The 20,379-nt window shown below is 37.2% G+C and overlaps 1 protein-coding gene across 1 annotated transcript in view; it reads right to left on the bottom strand.

The window, feature by feature from the left end:
* Positions 1-4,512: 4,512 nt before the first annotated feature.
* Positions 4,513-20,379, bottom strand: part of LOC119504721 (contactin-associated protein-like 3) — a 228,022-nt gene continuing 212,155 nt past the window's right edge. The window contains exons 22-24 of the mRNA XM_037797178.1: positions 10,048-10,269; positions 9,759-9,830; positions 4,513-7,656 (exon numbers count right to left, since the gene is read on the bottom strand). Of these exons, the coding sequence (XP_037653106.1) occupies positions 7,463-7,656; positions 9,759-9,830; positions 10,048-10,269 (488 nt within the window). The 3' untranslated portion in view covers positions 4,513-7,462. The remainder of the gene's footprint in view (positions 7,657-9,758; positions 9,831-10,047; positions 10,270-20,379) is intronic.

The raw sequence follows: 20,379 nt of genomic DNA on the forward strand, positions 1-20,379 counted from the left end.
GGGACATCACAGACCAAATCACTTCTGTAGCAATGCACTGTTAAGAGGGAGAGAAAAGACGAGAAACAAAAAGATAGGCTTTGCATACAATGCCTTCTGGGTGATCCTTTAGCCTTTTAACCCCAGGAAAAGAAAGGATCACTACCTTACTGGGGTTTTAAGTGGCTTGTTTCCTGCACCCAAAGGCAGAGGTCTTAACTCAGAAGGACCTAAATAAGGCCCTTTTGACAGGGCACATGGAGTTTCTAAAACATACGGTCCTTTATAACCATGTCTTTCCTGTCTTTCCTAACCATAAAAGAATGAAGAAAAAATCAACTAAGTTGAACCATATGCAATTGTCATGTTATTAATATTAATAGAGTCATTGAATATTAATAGATTTACCACTTCACATACACATGCTTTTGGTTCTTTTAAAAATTCTCATCAGACTTTACTATTCTTTGGCACACTCAATTCTTATTCAGGTTTATGCACATATTTGCTTTCTGCGTGCACTTCATTGCTTTCGGCATCTCACATCTTCAAGTACATACAATTACTTTTTTGTGCTTGTTATATATTCTTTAAAGCAGCCCTGTCCGATACTGTATACACTAACCACACATGGTTACTTAAAGTTAAATTAATTAACATTAAACAAAATTAAATTTCAGTTACTCAGTGATACCAACCACGTGTGTAGGGGCTGCTTTTCCACCATCACAGAAATTTCTATTGGACAGTGCTGCTTGAGATTCTCATTAATGAGAGTCTTAATGGGACAAACTCTCTCACTTTTTGTTTATCCAAAAATGTCTTTATTTTGCAAAGATATTTTAAAAAATATTTTCACGAGTACAGAATTCTTGGTTGGCCTGCTGGACTTGGACACAATAAGGTATTTCTGGTACTTTCCCAATAATGCAGCTTAAAAACCCAAGGGTCAGGGTTCCTCTTCTTAAGTTTGACACTAACCCTGCCAGTCCTGTGTGTGCAGCCCCCAAATCTTATGGCAATAGGGGCCCAGCCCTACATGTTCCTGTATCTGTTAGTTTCTTGTGGAAAAACCCTGCCACTCAATATATGGAGGACCACATCTGTTATTCCCACTATTTCCCAATCCCCATAGATATAATGGCCCAAATTCTTGCAGCATGGAAAAGAAATGTCAATTAAACAGTTATGTTCAGTTGATGAACTTCTCCATGTGGAATATATGAATCAACTTCCTATATTGAAAACACAGCTGAAGAATCACACTAACTTCCATTTCAGCTTCTATATATATTCAAAATCCCCATAGCATCAATTAACTAACTTAACCAAGGTGGTAAATGATGACAGTTTAAATGACGGGCATTTATTGGGTGCCAGGGTCTGTGCTAAATAAGCCCTTTGCATGGATTGGTTGAAATAATTAAACATTTTTTTTTAAATTTCTAAAATTTACACATACTCTGTACCCCACCAAGCAACAACTTTTTATTAGAAAAATATATGAACATATTAACATAGCCTTAAACTGGGAATATGACTTTGAATTCATTACCTTAAAACACTCTTTCCAATCCTGTCTCCAAAGTGGCTCAGCAATGATACAATCCTCCTCTCCAACAGGTTTCATGACAAGCACATCCTGTAGTATTCAGCTCTAATATTTACATTAAGTATGATAATTAGTATTAGTATTAAATGCAAGGAGAAATCCTATGATGGGTTATAGGAAGCAGTAATCTTTCCCGCAAATAGGGACAAATAACCCAGCAGGTAGCATATCAGACAACATGGCAAAATGATGAATCAGCTAAATGTCTGGAAAGGGCAGTTTCTGTCACAGGAATAGAAAGCCACGGGATGACCATCTGCAAGATGGAAAATGCAGCCACTGGGATTTCAAAGGGAAGGCCATGTTCCAGGAAAAAAACCTTGGGCCTGGGTGGCCTGATGAACCTCCCTTGAGGGAGGATGACGGACCACACCACCACCACCACCACCACCACCACCACCACTAAGGAACCCGGGTCCCTGTTTCACAGCCCAGCACCATGTAAGATGCAACCAGGTCCACACGGTCACCATGGATCCCCTGACCACTGACTGGCTGGTCTGAGATGATAGCTTTTCATCTGGGTGTGGCAAGTTATCAAAACTCCTGGAAGGTTGCCTGAGTTTTCTAGGGATGCCATTACAAAGTACCACAAGCTGGGTGGCTTAAAATAATGGAAACTAATTGTGTCACAGTTCTGGAGGAAAGACATCCAAAATCAAGGCATCATCCTTCCTTCCTCTTCTTCTGGTGTTTTCCAGCCATGCTTGAGGTCCCCTGGCTTGTAGATGCATCACTCCATATCCACCTCAGTGGCCACAGGGCCTTCTCCCCTGTGTCTGTCTGTATTTACGCCCAAACTTCCTTCTTCTTTAAGGACGCCAGGCATATTGGACCAGGGCCCTCACCCTAATCCAGTTTGGCCTCATCTTAACTTACATCTTCAAAGACCTTCTTTCCAAATAAGGTTGTGTTTACAGTACTGGGGGTTATGACTTGAAATGTCTTTTTAGAGGACACAGTTCAACACGTAACAAATTAACAATTTATCACATTTTTAATAATTTGCAGTAACCTCAGCAAATTAGAAACATTAGAAACAATAAAAATTAATCTGAACCACATTATCAACAATTTTGCAATAAACCGAGTATAAATGTCACGAAGATTTTTGCAATCACCTTCATAATTTGAGGTTTGTTTTCTGTTTTTAAGTTTAGTTTCAACATTTCAGGGAAGCTGATATAGTAAACATCTTAGCCAATAAAATGTTTAAGATAGTTTGATTAAAGGTCCAGTCAGCCTGAGTGGATTTCATTTATAAAATGTGGAATTTAATGTAAAAGTTGTGAAAGTAGGATTTAACTGTTCAGAAAAATTCAGTCCCATAGATACGTAATATATGCTCGATGTATACGTATTGAGCATTAAAGAAAGCACAAGTAGCAGAGTTATTTCTCTATATACAAGAAAGATTCTCAGAATTATTGAAAGCATAAATCTGGCAGTGGTAGGTAGAAACTTTGTGTGTGTGTACATGCACCTGGGCAGAATAATCAGATACATTTTTAAATATATAAATCATATCTTAAAACACTGGAACAAAAGAATAATGTAGCCATGGATTATATTTACTTGCTGCACAATGTGGGAGCAAATCAATAGGTAGAAATGTCAAGACTTATATTCTACTATAGTCAGTCAGTAATTAATTATCTGTGTGACATTTTTAATAGAAATGAAGGCCTTTTTGCCCCAGATTTTGAACCTATGAAAACAGGGATAATTATATCTATCTTACCACATTGGTTTGTTTTTAAGAATTAAAGTGAGATATTGTATTAGTGGTACATGCAGTTACAGAGGCTCTATTTTAAGAGATTTAAAAATAATTAGGTAGATTCATTTTTCAAATCTGAAGGCAAATTTAGACCTGATATAGGAGCATTTTTTGTTTGTAAACTGAATGATAAACTCTGAATCCGGTGTCTCACTCTTTTAAACACAAATGATACAAGAAAATTAAAATATATTATTTTTGGTTATAATCAAACTATGGCCAATTTATCACATTATTAGTAATTTTAAAAGAGATTACATAGGAAGCAGCACTTCTGCATATTTTCCGAGCCATGTGATTAATGCGTAAATCCTGCGACTAGTCCCAGTAATACAGCAACTCCGATACCTAACTAACCTTCCTAAAACACCATCCACACTTGCACTATGATTCTGAGAATTAAATTGTTTTTAAAACAACTCAATTCTTCCTTTGAAAGTAAATGTGCTAAACCAGTGTTTATGAATCAAAAGTTGGTAATAATCATATATGTAGGCTTAGGAAACCCCAAAGATCAGTCACTAATAATATTTTTATTCAGCTGAAGAGGAAATTATTTTCAATCTGCACTATTTAGTGTCCCAGAAATTGTGCATGTATCCATGGAATCTGGTGTAGCCACTGGCACACATACCTCCAAAAGCCACTGCCCCAACCACATTTTATGCAAATTATTTAATGCCTTTAACCTTCTTTCTCATTCTTTCTTCCATATCATTCTTAACTATGAGCCAGATTTTGGAAAAGGAAGAGACAATCAGGATCCATGGATGGTACCAAGGATTCCTTAAACATTTAGCACACGGATTGTAAAGCAATAGATTAAACAACCAACTAAGCATGTTTTAATATAAAAGGTGACCATTCATCCTCCTCATTTGAAGAATATTTTGATAATCCACTATGTAGGCAGGAGCTTAGTTATACTAACTGAAAAGTGCATCAGTCATATTTGTCTTCTTTCAAGGCAAGGACCACCAATTTAATATTCTAAAACTTCCATTGAAACCAATTATCTATCAAATGTTCTTTATGAAAGAATGTTGAGAAAGCTCCAGAACTAGTGGTAAGACAAAGAATGTAAGCGCTCAGTATGTTTTACTACCTTGCTAAATAATTCTGCGAAGATAGAAAGTGGGCTTCACGTCATCCTGAAGAGAAGTTCCCAAGTTCCACACCCAATAATGTGTGTAAATAATATGCTGTTTTCCTTTTTTATTTGAAAATATAATTGGGGGAATGATTCTCTTTTACCTTTTATTTCATAGAAGGATGGTACCTGCAACTGGAATCTGTGTATTCAAATAGGGCTTAGTAACCCAGCTCTCGGAGGAAAGTATGTTTAACTCATTTTGAGTACGTGGCAACCATTCAACAAATAACTGATTACTAAATGATTGTTATCTGGCATAGGTTTAAATAACTACATTCATAGGTACTTTGTAGTAAATAGTAAACATTACCTATTTCTTTCACTTTGTGTTTGATAATTTAAACACTTATAAAAATGTTAACAGATCACAATATTCATGCTCCCCATATATACAGAAGGGGTAAAATAATACACACAGCACTACAGAAAAGTATACACCTGCACATTTTATAATATTTTAGGGAATAAGCAATATGCTTCCATAATTCAAATCTCATCCAACTTCTCTTAAATATTTTCCTAATTTAATTCAAAAACGCTATTTTATTCACAAATAAGCAGGTAAAGTTTACAAATCAGTAAGGGAAAGTGGATAATATATCACTGCAATGGGTGCAACTATTTTGTTGTTTCTCTAGAGCAAAGAGCAGACTGCAGTGGGTTTCACTTTCTATAACTCTGTAAAATTCAAGCCATCAAAGTGATGAATTCTTCTGGGTCCTAAGATGATCACTTGTAAAATCTGCAGTGTTTTCACAATGTTTACGTTCAGCTATGCATTAAATAGAGTCTACTATATCTGTTTTGGATCTTTCCACAGCCTACATAGGCCTGTGGGGGAAAAGTACGTCTATCATTTTGAGATCTTTAAAATCCTTCATCATTCATTCAAAGAAACATCAATACAGATGCAGTACTGTGGTGGACAGACTTCGAGGTGGCTCCCATGATCCCTGCCTGCTAGTGCATGCCCCTAAGAAACTTACACCCTTTGAGTGTGGGCAGAACTGGTGACTTGCTTCTACCCCACAGAATAGGGCAAAAGTGATGCAATGCCACCCCCATCATTACATTCCATGACTCATGACACGAGTCTCCTTTTTGCTAGCAAGCTCATACTAAAGTCTCCCCCTCCTTAGTAATCTGCCATGAATCCCACAGCAGGAAGGAACCAAAGTTTGCCAACAACCGCATGAGCAGGGAAGAGAATCCTTCCCCAGTCGGGTGTCTGGATGAGAGCCCAGCCCTGGCCTACACTTGATAAGTGCAGCCATGCCCAGCTCTCGACCCACAGAAACTGTGAGATAATAAATATATGTTGTATTAAGTTCATGGTAATTGGCTACACCTTATAGAAAAGTAATACAAATGCTATAAGAAAAGACAATTGTTTTTTGAGAAAAGACTTAATAGAAAGGATATCTTTTTGCATTCCTTAAAAAGCACACAGAAAAGGGGGTGGACACTCAAAAGATAATAGCAAGGTTGAAGTCCTGGTGTGGACAGAGTAAATAATCTGATTAATACTTGGCAGGCACAGGGCAGATGGGATGTGGAGAGTGTAGCACCTTTTTATGATAATTGACGTACTGAATGCAAATGGTGGCTCCATGGACATCAAAAGTGGTTACTGGAAAAATTTCCATAGTTCAGATGAAGTCCTTGCTCTCCTAGCATGTGTATGCATCTTAAAATGACATGACCCAACTAATAGCATATGTTGCTTTAGGCTGCTGTGTAAGAAATTGACCCATAATCCTAGAGACATGCAGAATGTCAGACTTAGTTCGAACTGGATAACCTGCATCTGTTCTTAGCATCAGCATCTTTCTCTTGATATTCCAGAGTAACTAGATGAGACGGATAAAATTTTGCCTAGGTGAGTTCAAAATTTCAAAAGGGAGAGCTTCAGTTAAAAAATGTGACTTTTTTCCTAATAAATGGACAGTCACAGGGAATCAAAGGATTGTTGTGGTAACTTGCAGAGAAAGAGAACTGCAGATTTACAAAGAAAAATTGACCTAATCACTCCATGTTGAAGGGAAATAAATTGAGGATTATGTTTTATCCAGATGTGGTTGAAAGATAAATTTGCAGTGTTAAATATAGTGTGGGGACAAGTCTAGTTAGAAGATATGCATTTTTTTTAACTCGATGGGAGGTGTTCATTATTATAATTTACAAAGATCAGTATGACAAATTACAAAGAAAAATAAGCAAGTTATCACCCACTGAAATCCTCTCTATATTTTGCTATTCAGGAATTTGTCTTGTAATCGAAATCAGTACTACAATTCCATAGCCAAATTCAATACTAATTTCATCACTAAAATGTATCCAGAGTGATTTAAGCGCCAAATAGAAAAAGGAATCAACTTTACAAAGCATTATTTTTCCAGGTCTCTAATACATTTTTGGCCAGTGGGCTTCATAGGAAAACAGAAATCCAGCAAAAGGCCATCTGAGACCCATTTCCTGTTTTACAAAGGTCAGCAGGGAACTGACGAAGGGACTGCAGCAATAGGTTTCCACAAAACATGAAAGTCCAGCATTGACATTTACCTCTAAACAAAACTTCTCTGTTGCCTTTTGTAAGAGAATAAGGCCACAGCTCAAAGTTTTGTTCTCTTTTGAAACTTACTGTCATTATGCAAATTACATTTCAGTTTTAGAAGATCAGGTCAGCAGAGTCAGAAACTGCCAACCAGAGATTAATGACCACGCCTAACTCGCAGTTACATAAATAGACAAGGAAAGAACTGGCATCATTGGGCAGGGCCTCCCAGCACCCTCTGTGAGGCTGGCAGTGGGCATATCGGCGGCGTGGCACGTCCACTTCATGTACCAGGAGGACAAGAGCTGGGTTTTCATCCACAGAAAGCCCCTGTCTTAGCAAGAATGTCACACTGTCATAGTACAAGTCAACCACGGCTGCCCATCAGAAGAAATACTCTTTCTGACTTTCGCTGACTGCATTTTGCACGTTGAGTTCACTTTTCAGAGCAGTCTCAGCATCATCTCCCTTTTTTGAGATATCTGACTCATTTTTTTGGTATAGCCATCTCTGTTGACAGATGCGTATGGCTATGGCAGTGATGCAGAGGAAGATAAATATCACAACTGCTATCACACCTAGGGAGGGAAAAGAAAGGAAAAGTACAAAGTCAGAATACAAATCATGAATGTTGGCCTCACTGCATCTAAGCTGGCACTGCTTATACCGTATCATCAGAAAGTTTGAGGCCAAGCAGACTTAATCAAGTTTTCTCCTGAATCCCTATAACCTTTAGCTACATCTGCTTTATGTTTTTATTCTAAAGATGTATCATGATTAGATTTCGGTTAAGACCTTCAGACTTAACGCAGAAGCAAAACATAATCCTCTTAGACCTCGTCTACAATTCGTGAAAATGACCAGGCTTTATTTAAAAAACTATAGTGTCCAGCCCCATCTTAGAATAATGGGAAATGTTATTGTATACAAATATTAATGGGAAGTGTACTTTGATGATGATATACTGTTGAAAGACAGCAGTGTGATATGTCTATCATCAATCCCTACGAGGCAGACAGGCTTTTAAAGGTGGCTTCCGCGACCCCAACCCCTGGTGTCCCAGCCCTTGTCTGAGCCCCTCCCTTGGCTTGTGATCAGGACCTGTAACTTGCTTCTAACCAATAAAATATGGCAAAGGTGATGATGTGCTATACGAAATTACATATATGTGATTATGTCACATTAAGATTGTGGCACCCTTCTTGCTGGAGTTTTGCTTCCATCTGGCTCTAAGGAAGCTAGCAGCTATGTTGGGGAATGCAACATGGCAAGAACTGTAGGTTCCTGTGTCGCTGAGGGTAGCCTAAGCCAACAGCCAACAATAGCAACAACAACAACAACAAAAAACAGAACCTCTCAGTCCTACAGCTGCAAGACACTGAATGCTACCAACAACCAAATAAGCAGGAAAATGGGTCCTTCTCCAGTCAAACCAACAGATGAGAATCCATTCATGGACAGCTCCTTGAGTGCAGCTTGAGAGATCCAAGCAGTAGACCCAGCCAGGTTGTGCCCAAACTCCCAACACCCAGAAACCGTGAGATACTAAAAGCATGTGGTTTTAAACTGTTAGGTACGTGCTAATTTGTTATGCAGTAATAGACAACTATAATGCCCAATTACTAAAAAGTAGTAGAAATATTTATTATACTCATTTACATGGAGAATTGATAATTTAAATATTTAAAACATTAGCTATGCCTGTGGTTCTCAAACCTGGTTGTACATTAGACAATAACTCAGAATCTTTACGTGGGAGAACTGGGCATCAGTATTTTATAAAAGCTCCTCAGATGATTCTAATGCACTGATTCTAATGTAAGCAGCAAGCTATTCCATAGAAATGTTTATTCAAGTTATCACAGTATGAAGAATGAGTGTCAAATCTACACCAAAACAAATATGTAAAAGCAAGCGTTCACTACTCAATATACTTTTAAGATGACTGTCATAGGGTTTAATCCATATATTCAACTGGCAGGTACAAGAAAGCACACACACACTGCTTAGTTATATGAACCAAAATTTGTTTTTGAAATTCAGTTTTTCATTCTACTGTTATGGAGATAAGCAACTGCCATGAAGTCCAGAAGACTGACAGCTTGCTTGGGTACGGCTGGTCAAAAGCAGTTCTGAGGACATGCTGGGCAGAACAGATTCCCCACAACCCCCTGAGTCAATGAAATTACTTGATCTGAGAGGAGACAGCCCTGAGGCTTCTGCTAAATCTAATATAAATGTCTATCAGGATTCTGCACTTCATATCTGGATGATCTACAAATGATTGTTAGTATTACCATTGATATCATTATGAGCCAGAACAAGAGAGAATAACTAATTAGAGTATTCATTACTTGTTATGTAGTCTGTATTTCACTTGGGAACAAACAAGAGAGTGACTTTAATTATTTTTACGTTTAGTCATAGGACTTCACTTTAAAGAGAGATGCCGTATGCAATTGCAGCGTCAGGGCATAGTAAATCTCCATTACAGTGATCAGGCCAAATGATCATAAAAACACTGTTCCCCCTACTCTGACTCTCCCAGTACATCCAGGCGTTTATGGACGTGATTGACCACTTTTAACTCTGGCTTATCTGTTTATTTGTTCTGTCAGGATTGATGGCATCCTAGAATAACTAGAATAAGGACGAGGTCATTCATGGATGGCCCTGTTACCTCCGATTACAGCAGAGTCACTTCTGTCTGCATTAACTAAGGGCTCCCCCTCATCTGTTGGTCCCGAACGACCTACATCAGAAAAAGGAAGAATGACAGGCAAATAGAAAAAAAGGACTTCTGAGAAATTCATAAACATTTGAAAGAACAGCAAAGTGCAATGGAAGAAATGCACATGAAACTAAGGGAGACGGGGCTGTGGGGTAGGAGGAGAGAGACAGAGTTGGACAAACAGAAGAATTTGGAAGTCCCGGGACCTAACCACGGAGGGACCACCCACCTGAGTTACCTGCGAGCCGCCGGGTCAACTCCGGAACAGGGGAACCGGGCCCCGTCCCCGCCGCGCAGCGGGCCGTGGCGGCCACGTGGCCGCGGATGGTGACCCGCGCAGGGCCGCCGAGCAGCAGCGCCGCCTTCAGCGGAGCCGCCTGGCCGAAGCGCACGGCTGAGAGGCAGCCGGTGAAGCCGTGCGCTCCAGCGCGCCGCGTGTCCGGGTCGGCGCCTGAGGGATCTGTGGGAAAAAGAAGCCGGACACGAATGGCTATGGGTCAGAAAAACGCAACATCTTCACAAGAGCGACGCGGAAACTCCCTGGAATCCTTTGTCCTTTCATCATTATGAAAAAGCAGAGCTATTACCTGTTGGCCAGGTTAAGGAGAGGCAGGGTGTTAAGTTTAGCCAATTCCCACGTAGGTGTAACTTTGCCTACAAGTCAACTAAATCTTCCCTAGATGCAGCCATGGGGTACAAAAGAATGAAATTCTCTGCCATTTCATTTTTTTCCAAAAGATCGTTAAAATGCATTTTTTTTTTAAAGGGATCTCCAGCCAATAATCCAGAGGGTTAAAACGGGCAGTCACATGGATATGAGCACATTAGTGCTCTGACAATCCCTTCTTCCTTATCTCAGAATTTACACTTGAGGCTTCCTGAGTGTTCTCATATCCCAGAGGCTGAGGTGACCACACCCTAACAGCAGGGCGGCAACCGGAAATCCTTATCAGACTTCCATTCCTCCCCCTTCACACTTGTGGTTTCTCTGTCCAGTCTTCATAAATCAGTCCTCCCTCCACCATCCCGCCTCCCGCACTCACCCCAAGCTCACCATGTTTATTACACAATTGATGGAGAGTGAGATTGCCACAGGGATCAGAACATCAATTTATTAATTTCAGTGATGATTATAACCTGCCTTCCATTTGCTTACATGGCATGAATTCTGAACAAGGGACTCAGTCATAGACTTCAACTGTTTAAATGTGTCAGGCTGAGCAGCCTCCATCTACTCATCAGAGGAAACCATGTCCATAGGATCACAGTACTTCCATCTGCTGCCAATTCCTTCCATACTTCACAGTGCTTAAATGGGCATGTTGACTCTCCTTTTGCTAATAATCATCCCACAGCTACCAAGTATTTACCAAATGGCTTCCATATGCTGGCAATGTGCTATGTGACTTGCATGCATTATTATTTAATCCTCACAGCAGCCTTATGAGTGGTATTGTACCTATTTTATAACTAGGAGCCTCAAGTTCTGAAGTTAGTAACCTAAGACTTTAGTAAACTAAGGTCATTCAATTGGTGAGTGCCAGGACAGCTGACCTGAATCCAGTCTCCTTGTATTCAACCCCTTTCTGCACAGGATATTCTTTCTTTTGTTCTGTTAATATCTTTTGGACATGTCCATACTTGTTCACATTGGGTGATAGATGGGGATCATTATACTATTCTTTCTACTTTAATGATTGCATGCACATTTCCGTTGCATATTTGCATGTATTATGTAATGATTTTTTTTGCTGACTGAACAGAGGATATTTAAGTTCAACTGTGAATCCAACTTCTGATTCATTCTGTCTTTATGTTATAGTTAATCAAAGACAACTTTTATTTCCTTTGATTTTCAAGTTTTTGACAGGCACTTCTCTTTTGTTTCCTTTTCCTGACAATATATTATAAATAGCAATACATAATTTTGATTAGATCTGTTCTGTGGTAGTCAGCATGAAGAATAAAGGCCTATTGGTATCATAAATATAAAGGAGAGTGAGGATTTAGAGCAGCTCTGTTGCTACACAGCTAGGAATCAGTGGAGCAGGTTCTCGGACTAAGGCATTTGAACTCTGAAGCCAGCACACTTCACCACACTGCCATCCAGCCCCACCCTGTATCAGTTACAGAATATCACACTCCCTGGATGGTCCATCTGACCCTCATAATAGATGGCAAGTTCCTAGTGGGCAGCCTTTTATTCATGTCTCACCATGGCCCTTAGTTTAGTGTTTCTTACATAGGATGCACACGATATACATTCTTTAATAAGAATAAATTGAGCCCCATCACCATACATCTCACCATTCTGTGCACAAAATTTTGCCAGTTGAAACCATTTTTTAAAATAATCTGGCACTCCAGAAGAATGGTCTCACAAGTGCAGAGGACCCTCCTTGTCATAAAAGTTTACTTGCTTTGGTTCAAGCTAAAAATACACTTACATATTCGATTGCCATCTTATGCTACTGCCATTGAGTTGCAAAGTAACCAAAGACTCCCTCCTGCTCACTATAGTTAAGCAACATACCTACTTTTGAAGCTGGTTTCTTATCTAATTACAGGTCTTTACTTTTATTCCTATTAATCTATTTCAGCTTCTCATTCATGAAAGCCAAATTTTGAATCATTATTCCTTCTGGTTTGGAAAAGAGCTATATCTTCTGAGAAAATAGTGAGTTTGACACTTTCTGCAAATGCATGATAAGCTATTTGAGCTTACAAAACTCTATTCAGTGATTTTGAAGTCGCAAAAGTAAATGTTTGCTAGGTAAAAGACTTCTAAAAACAATTGAAATGAGGGACATGTTAACATTGTTATAATTGTAATAAACATCTTTTTGAAATATATACATATCTTGGCCAAGATGACTATATGAGATATCAAAGAGCTTTAATGCATGCGAGTTCCTGATAGATTTCATGGTTCCGTTAAGTATACTGAAGCCAAATGAGCTTGGGACAATTCAGCCAAAAAATTACTATAAATTAAGAGGGATTTTAAAAAGGTAATTCCTTTTTAATTTTGTAGTCAGAAAATACATATTTTTTAAAGAGAGATACGCTTGTTTGAATGTCCTTGGTTGAGTATACTTGAGAGAATGTCAAGAAGAAATAGAACAGGAAAATGCTGATATAGCAGCCGAGACAGAACTTCTTTTCCAAGGCTGAAATACTGAAAAAAAATTGTAGGTCACTAAAAATCTTAGCTGTTGAGTCAAAAAGAGGAATCAGACAAGGCTCACTTTTTTGGTTAAAGTCTGACATGAACTCTTCCAGGCTGGGTAATATAATGCATCTGTGACAGAAATTTATCTTAATAAATTAGACTAATTTTGTGGAATTTCTTTATCATATTTCTTATTATAGAAGTTGTAGGTTTACAGAAAAATTATGCAGGAAATACAGAGTTCTCATATACCCTCACCATTATTAATACACCTTGCCTTAGTGTGGTACCTTTGTTACAATTGTTGAACGAATAGTATTTTAATTGTACTACAACCTTCAGTCCACAGTTTGCACTAGGGCTTGCTATTTGTGTTGTACAGTCCTATGATTTTTTTTTTTTTTAATTTGGTGACATATGCAAACTAAAATTTTCTCTTTTAATCATATGCAACTCTACAATTCAGTGGTGTCACATTCACGATGTTGTGTTATGAACACCACTATCCATTAGCAAAGCTTTCCATCGACCCAAAGAGAAATCCTGCACCAATTAAGAATCAACTCCCCATTCCCTACACCAACCATGGCCCCTGGTAACTTGTATCCTAGTTTCTGACTCTATGAATTTGTTATTGAATTATTTCATATAGTGAGAATATATATTTCCTGTCCTTTTGTGTCTGGCTGATTTCACTCAGTGTGATGTCTTCAAGGTTCATTCAAGTTGTCATATGTTTCAAAATTCCATTCCTTTTTACAGACAAACAATAATCCAATGTATGTATAAACCACATTTTATTCATTTTCTGTTGATGGACACTTGGGTTGCTTCCGTCTCTTGGCGATTGTGAATAATGAATATCTGTTCAAGTTTCTGCTTGCAATTCTTTTAGGGATTGCTAAGTCATATGGTAATATACTTAATTTCTAAGGAACTTACAAACTGATTTCCAAAGTGGCTACACCATTTTGCATTCCTACTAAGAATAAATGAGTAGGGTTCCTTTTTCTCCACATCCCCTCCAACATCTGTTATTTTCCGATTTTTAAAATAGTAGCTATTCTAGTGGGTGTGAAATGGTGTTTCATTGTGATTTTGATTTGCATTTCCTTAAGGTTAATAATTTGGAGCATCTTTTCATGAATTTTTTTTGGCCAATTGTACATCTTCTTTGGAGAAATGTCTATTCAAGTCTTTTGTCCAATTTTGTTGTCTTTTTGTTGTGAAGTAGGATTTATTTATATTTTCTGAGTATTAAACATTTATTGGATACGTACTTTCCAAATGTTTTCTCCAGTTCTGTAGGGTGTATTTTTACTTTCATGATAAAGCCCTTTTATGCACAAAAATTTTGGTTTTGAGGAAATACCACCTATCTATTTTTTCTCTTGTTGTTCAGGCTTTGGGTGTAAAGTCTAAGAACCTACTACCAAACACAGGAACCTGAAGATGCTTGCCTATGTCTTCTTCTAGGAGTTTTATAGTTTGAGCTCTTGTATTTAGGTCTTCAATCCATTTTCAGTTAGTTTTCCATAAGATGTGAAGTAGGGTCCATTTTCATTATATTACATTATTTTGAATATCTAATTTTCTCAGAACCATTTTTTGGAGAGATTATTATTTCCCCATGAGTGTATCTGGAATCCTTATCAAAAGTAAATTGGTCATAAAAGTGAGGGCTTATTTCTGAACTCTCAATGTGAATAACCAGTCTGTGTCTGTCCTTGTGCCAGTATCATGCTGTTTTGATTACTATAGCTTTGTCATAAGTTTTTAAACTGGGATGTGTGAGTCCTCCAACTTTGTTCTTTTTCTTGATGGTTGTGGCCATCTGGGGCCCCTACCCTGCCACATAAATTTGATGATTGGCTTTTCATTTCTGCAAAGAAGGCTGCTGGACTTTTGACTGGGATTGCATTGAATCTATAAATTCCTTTGGGTGGAAATGGCATCTTAACAATATTTAGTCATCCAATCCATGAACACAGAATGTCCTTCCACTTACATCTTATTTGATTACTTAGTTTTGTTGTTTTCTATGTATAAGCCCTTTGTGCTCTTTGGGTAAACTTATTCCTAGATATTTGATTCTTTTCATTGCTGGTGTAAATGGAAATTTTTCTTGATTTCCTCTTCATATTGTTCATCACTAGTATATACAAACACTATTGATTTTTGTTTGTTGATCCTGTAACCCACCACTTTGCTGAATTTATTAATTCAAGTAGCTTTGTTGTGGATTTTTCAGGATTTTCTGTATATAGAATCATGCCATTTGCAAATAGGGAAAATTTTACTTCTTCCTTTCCAATATGAATGACTTTTATTTCTTTTTCTTACCTAATTTCTCTGGGTACAGCTTCTAGTACAATGCTGAATGACAGTGGTGACAGTGGGCATACTTGATGTTAGGTGTGGGTTTTTCAAATATGTCCTTTATCAAATTGAGAAATTTTCCTTTATTCCCTTTTCCTAAGTGTTTTTATCAAGAAGCAGTGCAAGATTTTGTCAAACGCCTTTTTATTTTTTTTGCATCAGTTGAGATGATCATATGTTTTTATCTTTTGATCTGTATAATGTGGTGAATTACATTAATTGAATTTCTTATGCTGCCCAACCATGCACACATGGGATAAATCTCACTCAATCATAAGTTATAATTCTTTTAATGTGCTGTTGGATTCGGTTGCTAGAATTTTTGTTGAGGATTTTTGCATCTATATTCATAAGGGACATTCAAAGGAAATTTTCTTTACTCGTGCTATCTTTATCCTCCTTTGGTATGAGGATGATGTTGGCCTCATAGAAGGAGTTAGGTGGTGTCCCTCCTCTTTAATGTTTTGGAAGAGTTTGAGCACGATTGGTGTTAATTCTTCATGAAATGTTTAGTAAAGTTACACTGTGAAGCATCTGGTCCTGTGCTTCTCTTTGTTGGGTAGGTTTTTGATTTCTAATTCAATCTCTTTATTTGTTATTGGTCTGTTGAGATCTTATACTTCTTCTAAAGTCAGTGTTAGCTAGTTTGTGTGTTTCTAGGAACTTGTCCATTTCATCAACGTTATCTAATTTGTTGGCATACTGTAATTCAAATTATCTTATAATCCTTTTAGAATTTGTGGGATAAGCAGTAATATCCCCTTTTTCATTTCTGATTTTTGTTACTTGCAATCTCTTTTTTTTTCCTTGTCAGTCTAGCTAAAGGTTGTCAATTTTAGAGATGTTTTCAAAGAACAAATTTTTGGTTTCATTGAATCCCTCTTTTTTTATTCTCTGTTTATCTCTGATCTAACCTTTGTTGTTTCCTTCCTTCTGCTTCCTTCTGTGTTTATAATGCTATTCTTTTTCCAGATCCTCCAGTTGTGAGGTCAGGCCTCTGATTTGAGATGTTTCTTCATTTTTAAGGAAAATATTTAGAGTCATATATTTCACTCTCACCACTGCCTCTGTTGTGTCCCAGAAGTTTTGGTATAATGTGTTTCTGTTTTCATTTGTTCCAAGTAATTTACTAATTTCCCTTGTGATTTCTTCATTGACCTACTGATTGTTTAAGAATGCTTTAATTTCCACGCATTTGTGAATTTTATAATTCCCCCGTTATTAATTTATAGCTTCTTTCCATTGTATGATTTCAGAGAAAGATCCATTGTATGATTCCAATATATTTGAATTTATTGAGACTTATTTTGTGGCCTAAAATATGGTCTATCCTGGAGAATGATCCATGTGTAATAGAGAAAAATGTATTTCATGCTGCTGTTGGGTGAAGTGTTCTATATATGTCTGCTGGGTTTAGTTCTTTTATAGTATCGTTCAAGTCTTGAATTTCCTTATTGATCTACTGTCTACAGGTTCTATCCACTATTGAAAGTGGTGTATTGAAATCTCCTACTATTAATGTAGAACCACCTATTTCTACCTTCAAATCTTAAAATATTTGTTGTTTCATATTTTGGGGCTCTGCCATTAGGTGCATTTATATTTATAATTATGTCTTCTTGTTGAATTTGCCCCTTTATTAGTATACAGTGACCTTTGTCCTTCTTAAGAGTATTTTACTTAAAATCTATTTTTTTTTTCTGATATCAGCACAGCTACCACACCTCTGTTCTGGTTACTATTGGCATGATACATTTTTTTTCCATTTTTTCACTTTCAACTTATTTGAATTTTTAAATTTAAGGTTAGTCCCTAGTAAACAGCATATAGTTGAGTCATGCTTTTTTTTTTTAATCAATTCTACCAACCTCAGCTTTTTGACCAGGGAGTTTAATCCATTTACATTTAAAGTAACTACTGATGAAGCATGACTTTCTTCTGTCATTTTGCTACTTGTTCTTTGTAAGTCTTATACCTTTTTTTGGCCCTCAATTCCTACATTAATACCTAAATTCACAGTCACTTGATTTGTTGTATTTTACCATTTTGAGTCCTTTCTCAATTCTGTGTATTCTTCATATATTTTCTTTGCAGTTACTGTGGAGCTATAATTATATAACCTACATCTATAACAATCACATTTGATAACAACTTAATGTCAATAGCATACATATACACAGTTCTGTAAGCCTCCATCCTTCCATATTTTATTAAAAATTTTATCTTTATACATTACATGTCTCAAACCACAGATTTATTACATTTTATGCATTTGCATTTTAAAATCTTTAAGGAGTAAAAAATGGTGTTACATACCAAAAAAAGAGAATACAATTGTGCAGGCATTTATAATCACCCATAGGGTTAACTTTACCAGAGGTTTTTATTTTGATACACTGTCTGGTGTCCTTTCCTTTCAGTCTGAAGAACTCCCTTTGGCATTGCTTGTAGGGCAGGTCTAGTGGTGACAGACTTCTTCAGCTTTTGCTTATCTGGGAATGTCTTAACCTCTCCCTTTATTTTGAGACAGTTTCACAGGATATAAAATTCTTGGCTAGCAATTCTTTTCTTTAGGTACTTTAAATATTTTACCCCTCTGTCTTCTTGTTTCCATGGTTTCTGATCAGAAATCATCAGCCACTCTTATTGAGCCTCACTTGTCCATGAAATGTTACTTTTTTCTTGCAGATCCCAAAACTCTCTCCTTATTCTTGGCATTTGACTGTTTTTCTACTATGTGTCAGGACCTGGTTTTCTTTGAGTTTATCCTGTTCGGGGTTCTTTGAGCTTCTTCAATGTGCATTTATGTGTCTTTTGTTAAAATTGGGAAGATTTTTTTGCCATTATTTCTTCATCTTTCTGTCTTTCTTCATCTTTCTGTCTTTCTTCTTTTTATGGGACACCTACAATGCATATTATGCATATATGATTAATGGTGTCCCACAGGTCTTTGACGTTCTGTTCACTGTCTTTCTTTTTTTTTTTCATTCTGCTCCTCAGCCTGAATCATTTTGATTGTCTTGTCTTTGAATTCACTGATTTTCTTCCTTCTGCCAGCTCTAATCTACTGCTGAAACTCTCTTGGGAATTTTTCATTTAAGTTATTGTGGTCTTCAAGTCCCACATGGTTGTTTTAAAATTTTTATCTCTATACTGAGATTTTCATATTGTTCAACTGTTGTTTTCATGGTACCTTGTGATTCTCTCCCTATGTTTTCCTTTATCTCCTAGAGCATGTTGAGGATCATTATTTAAAAGCCTTTTTCTGGTGTGTCCAAAGTTTGATCTTTGTTGATGGTTTCTGGATTTTTACTTTGCTCCTTTGGATGTGTTAAGTTTGCATCCAGTTTGGAGTGATATGATAGAGATATCCTTGAGTGCCATATAGCTAATGAAAACAAACAAACCAATGCAAAATAATACCTTTCCCAGTTTTTGCAAATTGGCCCTGTGTCAGCTGGTGCTCTCTTTCAGAGTTTAGCCCTCCTATCAAGAAGAACAGCCTGAGGTGATTGTGAAGTGCAGGGTCCTTTCCCTCTTTTCTGAGTTTGCTTCTTTTCCTGGGCTTGTTTTTGCTTGTGGCCTTAAGAGTTCCCCATATACAAGAATTCAAATGCCCCCCCCAATCTTTATGAAATAGACTTCTCCCCTCTCCAGGGTGCCCTCTCACATTACTTAGAGCAGGTCATCCTTTACCTGTTTTGTCTTAAATGTTTCTTGCACTGCTTTTGCTTATGACTAAAGAGCAAGTTCTAGAAGGGTAAGCTCAAGATGAGTTTGCTGGTTTGGTATCAGACTGCCACCTGATAGACTGGTACCAATATACAGGCACTCCAGTATGTGCCTAGGAGTTTCTCTGCTCCCTCTGGAGCAGAACCAAGAACCTACAATGTAATTGCAGACTGGCTCCACACTGCTCTGGGGGTGGGGGAGGAACCAGCAAGGCACCAAGAGCTTCTACCATCTTTAAAGCTACATTTTTCTTGTTTCAGCCCTTGACCAATTACTGCAATCTTTTAACTGTTTTCTAGAATTCTGAAGAAGATGGCTCTGCTAGGTTTTGCTAGTTATTCAAAGATTTTATTGCATAACTGCACCCTGGTTATCTTACACAGCCATCTTGGTCAATATGAAACTGGAATTACTTTTAAAGATCCCTGAGCTTCATCTCTATAGATAGTGCTATTACTAAAGAAAGAAATATTGGCTGACATTATGCTGGCATTATATTTTCCTTTATTTCAAGAATCTGTATTTTGTATTTACACATATATATGGATTAGTGAATGTGACTGTGTAAGAGTAGGTATATATGTACCCATATTGCCTATCATTAATCATTTAGATGTAGTTATGAATCTGTATGCATGTTGGCGGGGTGTACATTTACATTGAAAAAGGTTTGTTTCCCCCTTCATATTTCCCTATCCTGTAGTTATGGTTTTGATTCAGTTTTTGATTGGAGTAATTTCTCTAGCATTTTATCTGATGGAGGTACATGGTTAATACTTAATCTCAATTCTGCCTTGTTACCCAAAAACATCTTTCTTCAACATTGTCAGATAAATTATATTTTAAATGCTTGACTTGCATCCCATTCTTCTCAGCAGTATAACAATATCATTCCATCATTTTCTTTTATTCTGTTGTTATAAATAAGTTGGATGCTGATGCCAAATCATAGTTTTTTCTTTGAAGTAACTTCTCCTTCTGTCCAGAAGTTTGCAGGATTTTTCCCTGTGGTATTTTTTTAACTCAGGAATTTTCCTGGAATTTTTTTAGATGTGTACTTTTTCTCATAATAATTACTGAGTCCTTTAAAGTTGCAATTTAGGTTTTCCTTCAGTTCATAGAAATATTTTCTTCTTTTTAAATATTAACTATTGGCTTTGTTTCTACTTCTTTTTTTTTGATAACCAATAATTCATGTTAGGTTTCCTGGCTCTAACTGCCAAATATCTCTTGTTTTCTTTAATTTCTTTCTCTTAAGCTTTTTGCTCTGTGGTTTGAGATATTTCA

Source organism: Choloepus didactylus, chromosome 10 (assembly GCF_015220235.1).
Source record: "Choloepus didactylus isolate mChoDid1 chromosome 10, mChoDid1.pri, whole genome shotgun sequence".
Taxonomy (NCBI): domain Eukaryota; kingdom Metazoa; phylum Chordata; class Mammalia; order Pilosa; family Megalonychidae; genus Choloepus; species Choloepus didactylus.